Source organism: Colias croceus, chromosome 24 (genome assembly GCF_905220415.1).
Source record: "Colias croceus chromosome 24, ilColCroc2.1".
NCBI classification, from domain to species: Eukaryota; Metazoa; Arthropoda; class Insecta; order Lepidoptera; family Pieridae; genus Colias; species Colias croceus.
This window is the reverse complement of record NC_059560.1, coordinates 1,222,106-1,243,325: the sequence shown is the minus strand read 5'-3', so window position 1 is coordinate 1,243,325 and position 21,220 is coordinate 1,222,106. Positions and strand designations below refer to the sequence as shown.

Genomic DNA, 21,220 nt, shown 5'->3' with positions numbered 1-21,220 from the left:
TTCAATGGTTTAGATTGAACGACATCAAAAAAAAAAATGTGTACGTGTACTAGTGTACACGTAAGAAGTGAAACTTCTATATGACCTTATTTTTCAAAAAATAATTTACTATATGCAACTTTACAGAAATACGACGAATCACGCGTGGTAGGGATAAGAAAAAGATGGCGCGTAACGGAAAAATGTCACGCGTAACGAAATAATGTTACACTAAATTTTTTTCCAACCCCGATAAAGAAGTTTCACTTCAACTATCTAAATATTTAAAATTTAAAAACAAGAAATGAATGACAATAAACGAATGTTTGCTAAAGGTTTGCTGCGTAAAGGCTGCGTAGGTTTGAACAAAGTGAAAAACTATGTAAAAATCAAAAAACATTTGCAAATGCATTTATCTTGAAGAAGTATTTATATTTTAGCGCATAATTTATATTCATCCCCTTTACTTTAGAAATTTTTCAGTAGTGTTACAGGTGAGAATTTGGTTATTATTACTGGCTTAGATATGATCTAAATCTAAGATTACCGGTCCCGCATAATTTTTCGTCTTTTCAATTTTCCAAATAGACATGTCTTCATCACAAAGAAAAAATATATCTTTTTAATTTCCAAATGTCAAGTGTCAAATCATTAGTAAGTCGCTGTTGTTGAAAATAAGTGGTTGTTGAATTTGTAAAGGAATTCCAAAAATTAAATCTTATTTGATTGTACGATACCCATATGTTTTTAATAACTTAGCCGTATTAAGTGATTTTAGTGTTTTTTGATACAGACCCAAAATGTCTCAAGGAAAAATAGTACTGATGGCTTGTGGCAGTTTCAGTCCTCCAACTTATATGCACTTACGTATGTTTGGTATGTGTCGAATTTACATTTTTTCATGTGTGCTTCTCTTTACCGGCGCGGGCGTTTCTGGAAGAAATTTCTGGAAACCATATTTTTATCTTTATTCCATACTCACGTACTTTTAAAATATACCAATATCAGTGTTATCATAATTTCTAGTGTAAATATTGAGGAAAAAACTTTAAGCGTGTTCCTCGTTCTAGAAATTTTTATTTTTTTTCCGTATCGATAAATTATGTTATGTTTTTTATTGACTATTTATGTGCGGTGAATGTGTTACACAATGTTTAAAAAATAGAAGTCAAGTAGAGGACAGAACAAGCTTTAAGAAATCCATACTTGTAACTTGTATTGTATTACTAGCACTGGGCAATGTTCCATCTTATCATTTATGTAAAAAAAAACGAGTGAAAGAATTTTTAAAATCGGTCCAGTAGTTTATGAGCCTATTCATTACAATCAAACAAACAAACAAAGTTTACCTCTTTATAATATTAGTGTAGATTAATTTAACCTATACTTAAATGTGTTATTATTATATTATATGTATTTGTTACAGAAATAGCCAAGGATTACATACATTCACTAAGCTTAGGCACAATAGTTGGAGGTATTGTGTCTCCTGTACATGATGCGTATGGCAAGAAGGACCTTGTCGCTGCCAGTCATAGGTAAGGTATTTATATAAATAGCTTTTATATATATTTCATATACTTACATATTATATAAAAGTATATACTATATCAAGTGACTAAAATCTTCAATATATAAAGATGAATGCCTATTATACTTGGTCACGCTCACCACATCACACGTGAACAGCTGGGCTTTTGATTTGATAATTCTTATTTTGATCTGTTGGTTATCGTTAGGAGAAGGATCTTATGAAAGAAAAGAACAAAAAAATTGCGCCTGAAATTAATAAAATGCGGCTATTTAAACTTCACGGTTTTGACAATTTATGCGAAGATAGGACAAATTGTTTTGGGCCAGCTACTAGTATGTAATAATAGTTCATAACAAGATTCTGTGGACTATTAAATTTTTAAATGTTTCTAATAACTTTTAGTAGGAAAGATTAGGTTGAGGTATGATGCAAGTTCAAAAAATATCTAATAACCTTGCTTGTGATTTATTAAATCTGTCAATTTCAGGACAGCTTTCATTTAAAATCTTTCTTAATTGGCTTCTACTAAATATAAATATATTCCAAAAAAAATTTTTTTAATATTACAAATCATAGAGATATTTTACATTAAAATTATATATAATATTTATATGTATATAGCTTTATAAACAATAGCATTTAATCTTGCATCACACTTTGATAAACTATTCAAATACTATAATTAATAATTTATTTATAAATGAAACCAAATACTTATCTTTTGTTTACATATTTAGTGATGTCATGTTATGTAAAGACTTATGAGTCGTACATTATTGATATAATCTTTTTTACTTCCGTAGTGTAAATTAGTTTAATTTACAGATATGATTAATATTTTAAAATCACTATGATGTTTTCTATGATGTTTACTTCCATATTCTCCAAAGCTGGCTTGATTCATTCAATACCTAGGCATGACGACAGTATCCATAAATGATCGTATTAGTGTTTTTAAGGGAAAATGTATAATAAATAAATGAAATATAGTGACTTAAAAATCTTAAAAACATTAAGATTAATAAGATTATCAATAAAATAAAACCTTGAAATTCTGCAGTTGGCCATTTTGACTAAAACGCGCGTGACGTCACGCTTAAGTAAACAACTCACGTCAGATGTATTTTGTTGTTATGAATATGTTGAGAATACGCATTTTTCTTTATTTTCTATTGTTTCACGTATGCTTTAACGACTCAGAACAGAAATAGTTATAATTGCGAATTCACGAATACGTGGTTTCGGGGTTCTCCGCGCCAACTTATAGGTACACACATTATCGAAGAGGATTTCAAAATCTTTCGTCATGCCTATTGCATATAAATTTAATCATATTTTCTTATCACAAACAAATTTTTCTTTTAATTCGCTCCTCACAACCCTGATTTTATCAATTTAATAAAGTATGATATAATTTAAGTTATATAGTTACTTTTTGTAAACCAAGTTTGATCCAAATCTGTTTAGTTATTTTCATATTTATTGGTACAGTCATACATTTAATTTGTTTTGGTTATTATCAGGATGTAATAATAATAATTCATTTATTTCTTCCTTTTACAATACATATGTAAACATTGTAAAGACTAAAGTCACCAAAAAAGAATTTCTGTAATGAAATTTAGTGATAATAAGATAATGATATTTCCGTCCCATTCTTATTTTATTTTTTTCGTGCATAAAATTAAATAAAAAATATATTTATACACTATTATTCATATTAATTAAAATTGGTACTAGATAAAAAGATTTTATTGTTCCATCATTTATCGAAAATAGTTCTAGTTTGAAATATAATTTTCAGGGTTGCCATGTTAAAATTAGCGTTGCGATCGTCAGCATGGGTCAAGGTGTCGGAGTGGGAGACGCAACAAGCGGGATGGACGAGAACTAGGGCTTCTATGCAGCATCATCAAGTTAGTTTCTTGATAATTTATTAATAAACTAGCGGTCCGCCCCGGCTTCGCCCGTGGTACATGTTTACGTTTTCTCTCCATAAGAACCATCCTCGTACTTCAAGGAATATTAAAAAAAAAGAATTAACGAAATCGGTTCAGCCGTTCTCGAGTTATGCGCTTACCAACACATTTTGCGATTCATTTTTATAGTATAAAGATTAGGCTAAGGCCGCATACGACGTTAAAAAATAAAAAGCCGCGATTATCGCATTTCACAGTTTGAAGATCGATTTCAAAATATGTGTTTGGTTTCTTAAATACAAGTGAAAAATGAATTGTTAAACTTACTACATATTAATTCTACTCATGGTTGCCGCCTCAAATGCGTGCAGTTTAGCTGTATTACGTCCTTAGCCTTATTTAACAAATCAACATAACATGTGTGTACATAGCTTTATGCATTATTTACTATCAACACGCAATACCTTGGAAAGTTATTAATTAGATTTTGATTAAGCAAATTGCATAGTGCACAGTGCAATGAATAAATACACCTCAATATAGAAATGAGTCATCCAGATCGATAGCCTTTTAAATGTCAAGGCTAATCTACAAGGACAGAATACCTAGGTCATAATATGTACCATCTTTAATACAAGGTCACTTGGAACAAAGCATTGCAGTTGCAGGATTTTTTGTTATTATCTTTTATGTACATATATTGTGTATTTTATTGAAACAGGTAGGTATTTAGGGTAATAGGTAGTAGGAAATTAATTATTCTAATAAATGCTTTGATATAATCTATAAATACGTGAACATTAAGGTCATAAAATCCCGTATTCGATTTTTTTCCTTAGGGCTGTCAGAATGTGTAACTGAAGTCAGAAATATCAGATAGTTTGTTGTAAAATGAATTAATATATTTAAGTTTCTCTATATATAACATTCATAATATTTTCAATTTCATCATAACCTTTTATAATGAAATCTACATCTACACTAATATTATAAAGAAGAAAACTTTGTTTGTTTGTTTGATTGATTGTAATGAATAGGCTCATAAACTACTGGACCGATTTTGATGAAATTTGGCACAGACAATCTTTAGACCCTGAGAAAGAACATAGGAACATAGGAACATTTATTGCGAAATATGTACCACGGGCGAAGAATAAAGTCGTTATTTATTAGGTGATTTACAAAATAGCTTCTTAGTATATGACATTGTATATGCTACAACAGTTTAATCCTATCATGATAACATTAAAAACAATCATAGAATATATGTTTTTTAATTCCAGGATATATTAAACAACCACGCGCACCTAACAGATCCGCCATCTTGGTTGCCGGATGACATATTAAACGTCAACAACATTGACGACTACAACTCGAACCAGTTAAATGGCAACACTGATAATGTCACTGTCAAGCTATTGTGTGGCGCTGATCTATTGGAATCCTTTGCTACGCCCGGCTTGTGGTCGGATGAAGATGTAAGAAATTTAAAGATTTTTTTTTATTGCAGTTGCCAAAAGATTATTGTCAAAAAACAATTATGTAGAGACTTTTTTTTATGAAAACAGTAGAGGGTGGCATCATTCTATGTTTTTATTTCATTACATAAAGTAGGAAAATATGTATGCTGATAACTTGATAAATATTTTCAGAACATTTCGTTTAATTGAGACTAAAAATTTTACAAACTACCAGTACTAAACATTTCTTTATGAAACCTTCGGTTTAAATTAAATTTATGGAAAATTATAAATATATCGATTTGAAATTTTCAGTTGGAAACAATATTGGGACAACACGGAATTGTAGTCGTATCAAGAGCGGGTAGCGATCCGGGCAGGTTCATATATGAATCGGATATGCTTTATAAATATAGGGTGAGTATTAGTGTTTGTGTATTATATAGTGTAAAGTGTTTACATTTAAATACAACAGGGCCTGAGGCTAGATTGTTTATATTAATTTTACGAAAAAGTTAAATCAAAGAATCGTTTATGTAAACAAAAGCTTAATAAAATATTAAAGATCATCATTTTGATTAAAAAAAAAGTGAGTTAATATTGCATGTTTGTGTTCGCAAATTACGTGTTTATACCGTGAATATAACGATTATTTAAAGGCAATTAAATTGTTGTCAACAAGCAATATGTAATAGCATTATGTTTTTGTATATTTATGTTTTTTATTCCAATTGCAGAGAAACGTAATCCTCGTAACGAACTATATAGTGAACGAAGTGAGCTCGACGGTGCTCAGGCGGCTCGTGCGTCGTGGGGAGAGCGCCAAGTACCTGACCGATGACGCGGTGCTCGCTTATATACGGCAGCACCGGTTGTACGGGGCCACGGCGGGTGTTACGTGAGTTTGGGGGTCATGGGGGTCACAGGGGTCGGTTGGGGGTCACAGGGGTCGGTGGGGGTCAAAGGTTTTGGGAGGGGTCGACGGTGTTGGGCGTTGTTTCTAGCTTGTTACAAGCTTGTAGCAGTTAGAGCGTGTTGCAAGGTGTTACGGGTGTTGGTATGACGTCATAAGATGCTATTAAATATTATTACACAAAATATGAATAATGACAGTGACCCGTTGTATATAAAAAATATTAATATAACCTTTATTTGATGCTAGAATAGTTAAGTAAAATAGTTAAAAGTTTATTTTTTACTCTCATTTCCCTTTATACAATACTATCTCATGACATGACTAAAACATGACACCAAAAGTATATTTTTGTTCGACAGAAACTAATAAAACATTCCCTCTACGCACGCTGCCCGGACACAGTGAGTATAACACAGACATAGCATACGATAGATCACCGCAGGACGTCATCATGAAATCACCCGAAGTGACCAGCTTCAAGAACATACTCATATCCATACGCGACAAACCATCGATAATAGACGAAACCGTGACCATAAAACGCGCTAAAAAGTCCATATTAGCGCACACAGATACAGTGACGCCCATGGACAATCTGAAACCCAAGATGGCGTACATAGACAAGGTGTCGCCGAGCTACGTGCCTGGGAAGGCTGTCAAAATCGTCAGTGACGTCACACAGCACACGTTCGATAAGGTGAGTACACACGATACCCACTCGCTTGACAGTTTCCTAAACGACAACGACTTGAGCCAACGCAGACTAAGTGAAGGCAGCGTTGACAGAAAAGTCCCCAAGAAAAGATGCTCCTCTTCTACTATAAGAAAGTTGAAGCCAGATGACATGAAGAAAAGTAAGAGCGAAGTAAGTAAGCTCTGTGATAAGGTTAAGAGTATAAAGTTGAAGGATGAAAGTAGGAATTATAAGACGCGCAGTTGTAACGATATAGTCAAGCTCATATTGACTAAGCACGGTATACATGTTATAAGCGATACGGAGGCGATTGTGTGAGCTGTGTGTAATTAGCCTAATTTGGCAGATTTATACGGGTTTGATCAATGAAATATGGATTCGTAAAAAAAAATTCGTATTAATTTTTATTTATACGTATCACGTACCAATTGATTTACAAATTTTTATAGGTATATTTTATTACATATTACTGAATATTTTGTATGTTGTTTTACTGTATAAGTTGTCTGACTTTCTGTATTTACAAAACTTGTTACAATATTTACCTATGTTTCCGTTAAGGTACAAGTCCGAGACGGGCCACAGACCGCAAACTGCAACAGTAAACTGCAAGCGACACCACTTGTTTCTATGAACATCTATGAAATTGCTTCTAAGCGCGGCGACACTGCTGCCTGCAGACGCAACGCGCAGTGATTCATAGATGTTCATAGAAACAAGTGCTGTCGCTTGCAGTTTGCTGTTGCAGTTTGCGGTCTGCGGCCCGTCTCGGACTTGTACCTTTATACCTATTATTGTTATTAAGTACAGAGATACTAAGATATAAATTTAATATAAGTTAACTGTTATTTTGTTGTCGAAGTGTTGTTCTCTTTCCAATTTATTTATTTTCTGAACAAATTTTTTAAACTATGATAATATAGAAGAATTTTTGAAAGAATTTAGCACAAAAACGAAGTCAATAAAGTGAATATATCTTATTAAATAAGTAATGAGCAAATATAAGACTCTTATTATAGATTTTTGACATTTTGTCGTGTACGAAAGGGATGGAGATATGTTACGTATCTTGCATCCTTTTCACACAATTTCATTATGTCTGCAAGTGTATACCTTTTAAGGTCATGAAGTGAAAACTTCCTTTATTTAATATCTTTATCTGAATTCTGAGTATTATATTGGTAAATACCATAAGGATAAAATATATGGATATTATGTAGTATCGAATAACATAAGTCTAATTTAAAGAATTTCGTAATGAATATAGAATGTAAGTAATATAAAATCGTAAGATAATTTTCTGTCTCTATGTGTGAAATAAGTACGGTGTTTAATTTTTTTTCATATATCATAAAAAGTTATTTAATATAAAAGTTGGATAATATACTGAAGTCATGTAAACAAACACAACAACAATTTGGGTTGTAAAGAGTCAATAATATAAAATTGAATTTACACAAAATATCTATAACGATAGAAGAGAATAGAAAGAAAGAATAAGTAAGCTAGGCAGCTATTTTACTTACATAATATATTATTAATCTCTTCATTGGTCGTTAAGTAAACTTTAAATGTCTTTTGACTAGTTTTGTTAATTATAACTTTTAACTTACAAAATGGTTATATTTTAATTTTGTAACATTACAAAAATGCACAAAACATGTGAAAGAAAACTGTACATTATGTACAAATCATGTTTTTACTTACTAATTTTTTTTTTATTTACATCACTACAACGTTATAGAGAATATACCCTAATGGACTTACCTAACGCTCAAATGTCTATTTACACACAAATCTACTATGTATTTGTATTTATAATTATAAATGTCAATCAAAATAGTCCTAGTTATTAATCACAATAATTATTATTAATTATTTAATGTGTTTTGTATGAGTAAATTCAAGTTGCTTCTGCTTAATTTATATATGCAATGTTAGTGTCAAAATTTTTATACCTCCTGTGATAACTACGTATTTAGTGCCAATTACTTTTGTAACCGAATTTAATGTTTGTTTGTGAAATTTATATAGAAATATTAAAAATATCTTTCATAATAATGTATAAGTAATATATCAAGTTATTTTTAAAGTTTTATTAAGTATATACTTACGATATTTAAACTTTGTGTACATTATATGTATGTTAACTTATTTAATTTGATCTCTCGTGGCTAAAAGTACCTCTAAGTATTAATTATATTGTAATTGTAAATGCGAAGTTTCAACATATTTATTTTATTATTACGTAAACACACGTAAATGTTCACAACACAATTTTTTGACGCCATGTTGAAATAATGGATTTTCAAATTTGGCGCTAATTTTACAAGTGTCAATTTGTTTCGTTCGGAAACGTTCGCATTTATGATTGTTGTCGTTGTATGTTATAATAAGATTTAATTATAGTATATTATAATGTTTTAATGTATCAATGTCTATCTATGTTACCAGTAAAGCTTCCATGGAATACGAAATTTTAAATAAATATTTAATGTGAAGAAGCATTTTTATTGTAGAACCCCTGTTTTATTATTTCTATTGAGGCTTTACTTTCTTCCTTTGTAATCATTTTGTTTTTCAATAGATTTTAGCCCTTTCCTTTTGTAAAATTTTCTTTGTAGGCATTCTAGTGAATGTGTATATCTTTTAATGTTTTATTCTATTGCATGGTTTATGGTGTATGTCAGGCATGTATTGTGTTTTTGCAATGTACCTATAAAGTAATTTGCTAAGTGAAGATGAAAAATATAAATAATGCATGTCATGCAGCATGATGGCATGTAACTGAAAACATCTTATAACATTCTTGATTTGTACTTATTAGTATGGACTTTTTACAATAAGAAGTGACTTATAAATTGATGGAAAAATATTAACCTACTATAGGTTCATAATATTAACTAGATATTTATGAAGTCAATTTTAAAACATAGAGAACATTAAAAAGATAAAGATGGCTTATGGTCTGGTCTGAGTAGTTATCACGCACACTGTGTATAATATAGTTGATGAGTGTATATAGCTGTGCCTCACGGTTTCACCCGCATTGCTCCGCTACTGTTGGTCTTAGCGTGATGATATATAGTCTATAGCCTTCCTCGATAAATGGGCTAACACCGAAAGAATTTTTCAGATCGGACCAGTAGTTCCTGAGATTAGCGCGTTCAAACAAACAAACAAACTCTTCAGCTTTATAATATTAGTATAGATTTTTGCTCAGCTTATTATTCAGGGAATAAATACTATAACAGTTAGAACAAAGTCAGAAGAGAAAGAAAAATTAGTTTCATTAGGAGTGACGTAGGGGAAGCATTTTTTATATCATAAAGCTGTCTCCACATTAGGCTTAACATAGCATTTAAAGATTCCTTAAGATAAACCTATAGCGTATCTAAAAAAAAATATCAAAAGAAAATCAAAAATATCAAAAAAAAGATAAACCTATAGCGTATCTAAAAAAAAAATGATTTTATAACTTCGTAATTTAATTTCCTAACTTGTAGATGTTTGACGTCACAATATGACCAATGACCATGCATATTCATATTTGTAACGCATTGTAATTAGTTCAGATATGTAACATACACCCTAGTTTTTATCTTAGTAAAAGCTACGGTCAATAGTAATGCTGTATTTTAATAAATATTTTTATTTTCACACAGGGAGGCGGCTGTCCGTTGTAGCTGACGTGCTGCGCGACTTGCGACCATAAATCGCCGTACGCGCAAATATAAATAATAATTCAATGCAAATTGTAGGGTAGTTGGATATTTGAAAGATAAATTTTGACGGTAGATGTTTTTGAAAGACGGTAGTTGAAAGTATTGGTTTGAAACCATTGTATTGTAAATTTGTAAGATAGCATTCTAGAGAACATTGTGAAATTGTTTACGGATTTGATATTGAATCTACCGTCAAAACAATATAAAAATCTAGTTTTACGATACTTTGCTAAACTGTTTCGTTTTTGCAAGCGATAAAAAAATCAAATCTACCGTCCAATGGTAGCAATGTTAATGCAACAAATTGCAGAACCTAATTACTTTATAATTGTGTTTATATGCGTGTGGTAGTGTGAAACATGGGCTGGCTCACTTAAATATATAAATGAAAAAAGACGTGTGGCACTCGGGGACTGCCGCGGTAAAGCTATTGCATAGCATGCTTTCAAGCCACACCTCCGTGCCCGTCGGAGTGGGGAGCGTGAGGTTTTTCGTTACGGAATTTCTGGATTCTGTCCCCGCGCTCAAGGCCCGCGATAGAAGCTATGCAATAGCTTAAAAAAAAGTAGTATAATAAGTGTAAACATCATATGAGCGCACCTTTATTAACAAGAATGAAATAGCACGTTGATCGTGATGAAAGAAAGAGACAAAGTTTAATTTGTTAAGTTTAGTTTGAAGGTGAGAAATTTAAATGTCTGTTTTATATCTTAAAGGGGGAAATATGTAATACATTTTTATTCGTGTTACAAGTTTCGTTGATAATCGTTTTTATTTTTATTTTGTTGAACAAATTTGATTGATCATTTGTAGATTTTAACGTTGTGGTTGTTTATGGTTGATTTGAAATATTGAACAGAAAGACTTTAGTGCATTTAGTAGAAGTAGAATTATTCATAAATATCATTCGTGTAGTTCAACATTTTATGTGTAGATGGCGCGGAAATTTATTTTAATGTTTTTTTTTTGAAGTGAAACTTCTTTATCGGGGTTGGAAAAAATTGTGTAACATTTTTTCGTTACGCGTGACATTTTTCCGTTACGCGCCATCTTTTTCTTATCCCTACCACGCGTGATTCGACGTATTTCTGTAAAGTTGCATAAAGTAAATTATTTTTTGAAAAAATAAGATCATAAAGAAGTTTCACGTCTTACGTGTGTACACTAGTACACGCACACATTTTTTTTATATTATTACCTAGTATATTTCGTGCAATATTCGTAGTTATATCTATTTTATTGCTTTTATCATATTGGTTGTATGTTTTTAGTTTTTATATTACGGTAAAAATCTATACACTGTTTTTAAAATAATATATCATATGCGAAAAGCTTAGATTGATGATAATTGTATGGGTGATAAAAATGAAGTGAGATCTTTTCTAACGTTTAAAATGGACGTATTACCTATGTGATACGTATAGATAGGGAGGCGAAGAGGGGAATTTTCTGCAATACTCGAGCGTGGCAGTTTAAGATATGAGAGATACCTTAGACCTAATAGAACAACCTTGTTAACTATTTAGCTCTTTAAGTAGTGACGCGCGCCCAGGATAGACGATCAGATTAGTAAAAAAAAATCGATAGTCTGAAATACTCGAGCGCGTCAGATTAAGATATTGGGGGTTGATTTTAGTGTTTTAAGACTAAATTTAACTAATCTGACGATAAGTCCTTGACGCCGCCAAGTTATAGGGTCGCGAACTTGTAAAAAAAAACGTTAATCCGGCATTCTCGAGCGCGATTGTTTTTATTTTTATTTTGAAGAATATAATCTAAAACTTACTAAAATTACAAAATCTGCCGGTTTCCGCGTGACCGGAAGTCTGGAGGAGCCATTTCGTGTTCCGAAAAACGCGTTGCAGTATATAAGTCGCGAACGATACATTTTACAAAAAAAAAAAGTTTGAATAAACAAAAAAGGTAATTTTATTTTACACAAAAAAGGTCTCTTTACATTTTTGTCCAAAGTTAAAACTTTTTGACTTGAAGCATCATAAAAACTCAAACTCCCGGTTTTTTGAGTATATCTCGAAAACTGAGGGTGTTAAGAAAAATTGATATGAAATAACGATGATTATAAAAAAGAAACTCTCAAACCTTTTTCGGTCAGATTAAGAGAACCCACCAACATTTTTGTCAGATTAAGAAAATATGCTTTCAGGAGACCGAGATAAACCTCCCCTATGAAAATCTGACGCGCTCGAGTATTTCAAAAGGACTTTTTTTTCTGCATTTTCAAAAATTCATCGTAACTTATCGTCACGCCGAAATCGTCAGTTTTTCCTTGGGGCCTACTTAACACCCCTTCCGAAAATCTGACGCGCTCGAGTAAATTTTTTTTTTTGTGCATTTTTGACGAATTAATATGCCTAGCCCCACCACGCAAACCGGCAGATTAGTATACCGTTGTTATCAGAGGCACTTGGGGCATACGTAGTATGAATATCTGACGCGCTCGAGAATGCCCAAGTAACTATTTTTTTTTAAATTTTTGAAAATCCGTACACGCCAAACCCACCGCTAAAATGGTTTTTACCATAGAAGCTTTTCTTTTCGAAATTATTTTATCTATCGATTTTGATAAGTCTCGACGGCGCCGTTTAATTACGCCATTTAGCTACCTCGCCTCCCTATCTAGTATATATTTTATTATATTGTAATATATTTAATGCAGGAGGAATTGGGAAGGTGCAATAAAACAATATGTAAAGTATAATAATGTTATACATGTTATGTATTAGCTTAAAGTATATAATTATTGAGGGAATAATGGAATTATTTTCTACTCTAAAATGGATTCTAAATAAAAATATCAATATAAATATTCATATCCATAGACTTTTGCATTAATACCTAAGGTTTTCATTGGTAAAAACTAGTAATTAATAATTTTATTAATACGCAAAATCAGTGTACATGTGCCTTTTTTAATATGTGACAGTCCTTAATTAAATTTATAACTGCCTACCATCACTTGTAGATATTGCTTCATGATGATAATATTATGTATGTTTGCTGCACGCCAACAAGATTGTGTTAATGTGTGAGCGAGTTACAATATTTGTGCAATAATCTTTCTATTGATGTAAGAGGTGTTAGAATCAGTCTGGTATTTATGGAAAGACGACTTCTATAATTTGCTAAAATTATGGCGCCATCTAGTGGTAAGCGAAACCTATGAAATGGGTATGCTTCTAATATTAAAAAGTAGAAATGAATAGGGAAGAATCCGGCCATTGATATCTCGAATCTCGATGGTTAAGTATAAGGAATTCCGATAAAGTACTAAGATGCCCTATAACCTGTTTTTAATAGTAAAAAACGTTGTTTGTTGTTATTAATATAAATTAAATCTTTGCGAAATCCAGAATCCAGTGTGAACGATTAATTATTATAACTCTTCGAAGAGGTAATAATTGTTTCGTTATTACCATACATAATGCACCGAGTAAATATTATGGCTTATGAACTTCGTAAAAATGTATCCAACACGAAAACGCGTAGGTACTTATCAATGTAGATGTTAAATAGTTTTATGTTCCTAGCCTCAAATAAAAAGCTATTTTATGTAATGTACGTAATTAGATCTGTATTTATTATAATGTTGCCAGTAAATTAATTCATTTAAATATTTTTATGTTTTATTGAAAAACCCACAACTTGCCTTTATAAAAAAATGCTTCATGTAGGTATGTATAGTCTTTATGTTTATAAATGATGAAAAAAAACCAAACATTTAGATTATATAATATTTATTGTATAGCAATACAAAAGTATATCCTAAACTATGTACAAATCACACACAATAGTGAATAGACCATTGGGCTAATACATTTATTCTATTAAGACTAGTTCTTGAATTAGGGCGTATTCAGAAAGAAAGCTGGAAACTTATAAGCGCTTATCGGCGCTTGTCAGCGCTGGTAACCCACGCAGGAAAATATATGAACACGCACCGATAAGCGCTGATCGGCGCCGACAAGCTTAAACCCGCGCTGGGCGCATATAAAATTTGTCTTGGTCTGCTTCAACCTGCTTCCTTTGTGTCGAACCATCGCTGAAAAGCGCCGGTCAGCGCTTATAAGTTTCCAGCTTTCTTTCTGAATACAGCCTTAATTAATAAATAAATAAAATAAATAAATATTATAGGACATTATTACACAAATCGACCTAGTCCCACAGTAAGCTCAATTAAGGCTTGTGTTGTGGGTACTAGGCGACGATAAATATAATATTTAATAAATACATATATAGATAATAACACCCAGACCCAAGAACAAATAATTGAGTTCATCACACAAATATTTGCCCTGACCGGGGATCGAACCCGGGACCGTCGGCTCAGTAGGCAGTTACTTTACCACTGCGCCAACCGCGTCGTCATTCAATTCGTAGTTCCTACCACACTTGGCGAAAACTGTCATTTTTCAAAACATCAAAAGAAAAACAAAAGCAAGGAAATAGTTGTGACACAACTCACACACCAGTTTGAAACACAAAATCATATCCTTACCATAGACATGCAATTTTTTCACTGATATTATCTGTCTTACCACAAAAAACTTTAGACAAGGTTTAACTTTAAGCGCAGGTTCCCTTTAATCTGGTTTTGTCGTATTTTACATAGACAACTATAAGAGATCCCTGTTTTAAAGTTAGACTGTGTTTAAATTGTTTTGTGGCAAGACCATATATTTCTATTGGTCCATTATTCATATAAAAACACATTTCACTTTCAGCTATTCTTTTTAACTTTCGGCGGATCGGGGCACTGGCACCACGGTGTTGCTGTTTTATTGCACAAAAGTTCCACATTTACCACTGTTATGGGTAAATCGTCGATAGCAACACTGTGCGTGCTGTGTATAGTGTAAGAGACGTCGTGTAGACCGGTGATTCTATCTCTGTGACGGGTTACTTCTCTCTGGTTGTAGCATTTCCTCATATCTCGCTTGCGATATGATTTATCGTGGATATGTCTGGAATTTGTAAAGATATTTTAGAATTATAGTAAGCTAGCTTTCCGCCCGCGGCTTCGCCCGCGCAGTTATAGAAAAACCCGCATTATTCCCGTTCCCGTGGGATTTCCGGGATAAAACCTATCCTACATCCCGGGGTAAAATCTCTATACCAAATTTCATGAAAATTGGTTCAGTAGTTAGGCGTGATTGAGTAACAGACAGACAAACAGAGTTACTTTCGCATTTATAATATTAGTATGGATGGAACTTGTTGCTTAGTTATTCCTTATCTGTATTGTAATTGTTTAAATATAAGTTCATGAAACATGCATTTACTAAAAACAAATTTTGAAAAAAACTTTTCAAGGTATTATTTTACAAAATATGTAATTAAAACTAATCAATAATGTAATATTTGAAAAATGTAAATTGCAATATTCACAAAAAACGTTGTGATAACATGGTGATAACAAACCATTTTGATAACAATAAAAAAAGTTAATTACAGCAACTACTGCTATCAATGTGTTTTCATTTGCATAAATACTCACTTAAATGTATTTTCCGTGCCCGTTGTAATATTCTGTGGCCGGATCACTTTCAGCCCCGCATCTTTCAACCGTACATAGAACTCGTCATCTTCCAGCCCCCAACCCCAATAGTTATTAGACATACCCTTAACCATTTCAAAGTGTTCTTTCTTTATCAACAAAATGCCACCAATAAAAGTATCATAATGGTACTTAGGGTGTGTCTGCGGTGACGAAATGTGTAAGGGCCCTAATGCTGGATAGCTATACTTTAAATTATCATTAATAGGTAACAAATCCACATCATGCATAGCTATATATTCGTATTTCTCTTTTGTATAGAGAAATCCCACATTTATTAAGGACGCACGATTGAATCTATTCACGTCTTTTTGTTGGATTACAAATATATGAAACGGTATGTGTTGTTTGCCTAGGAATTTATACATATGCGGTACAAACTCTAGTAATTCTTCAAATCTATCTCTGAATGGAACTATGATGGCTAGCTTCTTTTTGTCAAGTGTTCTTGACGATAGTCTTAAATTTTGCGGTTCTGAAAAAATACATAATAATTAATCGCTGAAGTTGTAGGATTGCTAGGCTCAATATTGAAATTGGTTACAGTGAAATAAATTAAAATAATCAAATTATTTTAATACTTTACAAGTACAAAGATCAACAGGTCATGTGGAATAAAAATGAAATATAAGGAAATCATTAAATTGATAACATGTTATCAATCCAATATTTTATTGGACCATATAGATTTTATGTATTCCATTAGATAAATAAAAATCCATTTTATGTAAAAGAACTCTTTCGCGATAGACGACCTGATCCTGGGGACTTCAATTGTTATGATATGGGTCCATCAATTACAAAAGGCGAAATCTGCAACGTTATCTCGAAGGCAAAAACCGGAAAAGCCGTGGGACCGGATGAAGTACCAATCGAACTTATAAAGGAAATTGAGGAATGTAATTTAGATTACATTACAAACCTCTTTAACGCTATCTATGATTCAGGTACAATCCCATCAGATTGGCTCAAATCAACATTCGTAGCAATTCCCAAAGTAAAGAATCCCAAGAAATGTAGCGAGTACCGAACTATCTCACTTATGAGCCATGTTTTGAAATTATTCTTAAAAGTAATTCACAATAGGATCTACTCGAAATGTGAAGCGACGCTTTCGAACACCCAATTCGGTTTTAGAAGCGGTCTTGGGACTAGAGATGCTCTTTTTGGCTATCAAGTGTTGATACAGAGGTGCTGGGATATGAACAAGGATGTATTTGTTTGTTTTATCGATTACGAAAAGGTCTTTGATAAGGTACAGCACGTTAAGCTAATGGAGGTGCTCGAGAGAATTGGTCTAGACTATAAGGATTGCCGTTTTATAAGAAATCTGTACTGGAACCAATGTGCAAATGTAAGAATAAATGGCAAATTATCTTCACACGTAGAGATTCAGCGAGGTGTACGTCAAGGTTGCATTTTATCTCCCTTGTTGTTTAACTTATATGCCGATTCTATATTCTCAGAGGCTTTAGACAACAACCCGCATGGCATCACACTTAATGGGAAACTGCTTAACAACATGAGATATGCAGACGATACGATACTAATCGCGGAGTCAGTCAGTGGCCTACAAGATCTGGTCAATTCAGTAGCTTCCGTGAGTGCTGACTATGGTATTAACATCAATGCAAAAAAGACTAAGTGTATGACAATTAGCCGAACACCAGAGCTTTACACACAACCTTTATATCTCAATAGTCTAGTTCTTGAACGTGTTTCCAAATTTCGATATTTAGGCACAATGGTTGATGATAGAGGTGACCACAGCCTTGAAATTCGTTGTAGGATTGAGCAAGCACGTAGTGCCTTCACTAAGTTAAAACGAGTTCTATGCGACAGACGCCTTAACATTAAGCTCCGGACACGTATTGCACGATGCTATGTCTTTTCTGTACTCTAGATAGGGAGGCGAGGTAGCTAAATGGCGTTATTAAACGGCACCGTCGAGACTAATCAAAATCGATAGATAAAATAATTTCGAAAAGAAAAGCTTCTATGGTAAAAACCATTTTAGCGGTGGGTGTGGCGTGTACGGATTTTCAAAAATGTAAAAAAAATAGTTACTTGGGCATTCTCGAGCGCGTCAGATATTCATACTACGTATGCCCCAAGTGCCTCTGATAACAACGGTATACTAATCTGCCGGTTTGCGTGGTGGGGCTAGGCATATTAATTCGTCAAAAATGCACAAAAAAAAAAATTTACTCGAGCGCGTCAGATTTTCGGAAGGGGTGTTAAGTAGGCCCCAAGGAAGCTCCCCTTAAAAAAACTGACGATTTCGGCGTGACGATAAGTTACGATGAATTTTTGAAAATGCAGAAAAAAAAAGTCCTTTTGAAATACTCGAGCGCGTCAGATTTTCATAGGGGAGGTTTATCTCGGTCTCCTGAAAGCATATTTTCTTAATCTGACAAAAATGTTGGTGGGTTCTCTTAATCTGACCGAAAAAGATTTGAGAGTTTCTTTTTTTTAATCATCGTTATTTCATATCAATTTTTCTTAACACCCTCAGTTTTCGAGATAAACTCAAAAAACCGGGAGTTTGAGTTTTTATGATGCTTCAAGTCAAAAAGTTTTAACTTTGGACAAAAATGTAAAGAGACCTTTTTTGTGTAAAATAAAATTACCTTTTTTGTTTATTCAAACTTTTTTTTTGTAAAATGTATCGTTCGCGACTTATATACTGCAACGCGTTTTTCGGAAGACGAAATGGCTCCTCCAGACTTCCGGTCACGCGGAAACCGGCAGATTTTGTATTTTTAGTATGTTTTAGATTATATTCTTCAAAATAAAAATAAAAACAATCGCGCTCGAGAATGCCGGATTAACGTTTTTTTTTTACAAGTTCGCGACCCTATAACTTGGCGGCGTCAAGGACTTATCGTCAGATTAGTTAAATTTAGTCTTAAAACACTAAAATCAACCCCCAATATCTTAATCTGACGCGCTCGAGTATTTCAGACTATCGATTTTTTTTTACTAATCTGATCGTCTATCCTGGGCGCGCGTCACTACTTAAAGAGCTAAATAGTTAAAAAGGTTGTTCTATTAGGTCTAAGGTATCTCTCATATCTTAAACTGCCACGCTCGAGTATTGCAGAAAATTCCCCTCTTCGCCTCCCTATCTACTCCTTTACGGTATGGAAGCTTGGACACTGACAGAGACTATGTCCAAAAAACTGGAAGCGTTTGAGATGTGGGTGTATAGAAGGATGCTTAAAATATCTTGGACAGAACGTGTACGAAATACCACCGTGCTAGCTAGAATGCAAAAGACAACAGAGGTACTGACAACAATCAAGAAAAGAAAACTCGAATATTTCGGTCATGTGATGCGTAACAGCAAGAAGTATGAACTCCTTCAACTAATCATGCAGGGCAAAGTGGCAGGTAGAAGGAGACCTGGCCGCAGACGGATATCATGGCTCAGAAATCTTCGTCAGTGGTTTGGGAAGAGCACTAAATCATTGTTCAGAACGGCGGTTTCCAAAATTGAAATAGCCCTAATGATCGCCAACCTCCCAAAGGAGAAGGCACTTTAAGAAGAAGAAGATTAGATAAAGATTTTATGGATTCTTATAAATTAAATTTATCTCTGCTTTGGGTTTGATTTATATTAAGAAAAGGAATGCTGATATTATTTTCCATGGAATTCCCCAGATAACGTACAAGATTTTAGTGTACTTATATTTATTAAAAAAAAAAAAATATCATAATTAGCGCTTCATCAATTTAGACTTTGGTCTGTACTAGCTATCACTACGGAATAACAATAGAGTGAAAATGTTTCCTGAATTAATGCATGCTTTTTTTTATTCATACTTGTGGGACCGTACCAGAAATATTGAAGTTTTAAAGATTTTTTCTTACCTGGTGGCGGGATTGGTAACGTAGCTATGAAACAGCCCATTAAAAAGGTAAATCCAAGGCAAATGATCAGGCATTTTGAGCTACTAAATTTGTAGCCCATTAAAATTATAGTTCGAACCATATACGATATGTGATATAAATATAAATGCACTAGAACTTCCTAGAACTCATTAACTCATTTTATACTTGTTTATGATAATTATTTATTTAAAAAATACATAAAACACTAACGTTGATCACATCTATATAAAAATATTGACATTTGACAACTGACAACTGACATTCATTTGGACAGCTGACGTATGGACATGGGAATGGCTACATAAGATTTGGGCATCGATTAAATATTTAAATATTATCTATATAAACAAAATTATTATATTACACCACTATTACACAATATAATCAAGAACAAGATGTAATCTAGAGAGTAATTTAAACAAGATTTAAACGATATGAGGTTAATTTTGTTAACTTGTTAAGAAAATTAAATACCTATTAAGTTAAATTCAAGTCTGTATGTAGTTATTTGTCAAGGGATAATTTTATTCAAACTGATTATTGAAACATAATATTATAATATTTGTATACAAAAACAAATAAAAAATAAAATGAAGGTATTTGGTAAGAAAATAAATGCGCGGTCTTGGTGAACTCGTTTCGGAGTGGCTACTCAATAAAAACAAGCTTTTCAAACATCTAATTATTATGAGATAAAAAAAAATCTTTATTATGGACACGATTTTTAAAATTATAGGTCCTGAGAAATATTTATTTGAATTGGGTAAGTACTTACTTAAAAATGAAAAGGCGAAAAAAATTGCTCGTAATTTAATACACACACATTATCACATACAAACGATCCTAAATAAAGTAAATCTTGTTTTGTGAGAAATAGATTTAGACTATTATAATTTATTGGAATTTTGAGGCTTGACCTATTTTATATTATATTCGAGTTATTTTTTTATCTACACTAATATTATAAAGAGGGAAACTTTGTTTGTTTGTTTGATTGTAACGAATAGGCTCATAAACTACTGGACCGATTTTAAAAATTCTTTCACCATTCGAAAGCTACATTATTCACGAGTAACATAGGCTAGGTTTTATCCCGGAAATCCCACGGGAACGGGAACTATGCGGGTTTTTCTTTGAAAACGCGGGCGAAGCCGCAGACGGAAAGCCAGTATTATATAATTTGAATACAGAAGATAAGCAGACCGATGCGATTTGACCGCAGTCCCACGGCCCTTTGGATCGAAAGCTGTGAACGCGGACTATAGTGGTAAATTACGACTTTCTAGAAGATGCATCGTCTATTCTCGTCTCTTCCCATGTTGTACCTAATTATCTGGAAAGACAGACGTCCATATTCCACTCTTTGGCAGTTAGCAGATCGCAACAAGAAAGACGACGCAAAGCGTGCTGTGCGAGCAGTCGGAATTTCCACCAAAGCCACTTAGTTAGCAATAACATAAGATTATTTATCTATATTATTTTCCCGGGTAAATCCGGGTCGAGCAGATCATAAAATATGTAAAC

The 21,220-nt window shown here is 32.8% G+C and overlaps 2 protein-coding genes across 5 annotated transcripts; one reads left to right on the top strand and one right to left on the bottom strand.

Annotated features, from left to right (window-relative positions):
* The first annotated feature begins 622 nt into the window (after positions 1 to 622).
* Positions 623 to 10,998, top strand: LOC123702885 (nicotinamide/nicotinic acid mononucleotide adenylyltransferase 1). Of its 4 annotated transcripts, XM_045650728.1 has the most exons (8): positions 623 to 855; positions 1,406 to 1,517; positions 3,318 to 3,429; positions 4,716 to 4,910; positions 5,208 to 5,309; positions 5,630 to 5,790; positions 6,211 to 6,505; positions 10,168 to 10,998. In XM_045650728.1, exons 1-8 carry the CDS (start codon positions 780 to 782, stop codon positions 10,186 to 10,188), a joined length of 1,074 nt encoding a protein of 357 aa, XP_045506684.1. In that variant the 5' UTR covers positions 623 to 779; the 3' UTR covers positions 10,189 to 10,998. The 4 variants fall into 4 exon arrangements, with proteins under 4 accessions (XP_045506684.1, XP_045506683.1, XP_045506682.1 ...); XM_045650727.1 differs by lacking the exon at positions 10,168 to 10,998 and having other exon boundaries at positions 623 to 846; positions 6,211 to 6,846; XM_045650726.1 differs by lacking the exon at positions 10,168 to 10,998 and having other exon boundaries at positions 6,211 to 6,846.
* A 3,624-nt stretch (positions 10,999 to 14,622) lies between these two features.
* On the bottom strand, positions 14,623 to 19,934 carry LOC123702892 (beta-1,4-galactosyltransferase 7). Its single transcript, XM_045650738.1, has 3 exons — positions 19,676 to 19,934; positions 15,743 to 16,277; positions 14,623 to 15,209 (listed from the first exon to the last, which is right to left on the bottom strand). The coding sequence occupies exons 1-3, from the start codon at positions 19,794 to 19,796 to the stop codon at positions 14,966 to 14,968; spliced, it is 900 nt and encodes a 299-aa protein (XP_045506694.1). The 5' UTR covers positions 19,797 to 19,934; the 3' UTR covers positions 14,623 to 14,965.
* Positions 19,935 to 21,220: the final 1,286 nt, after the last annotated feature.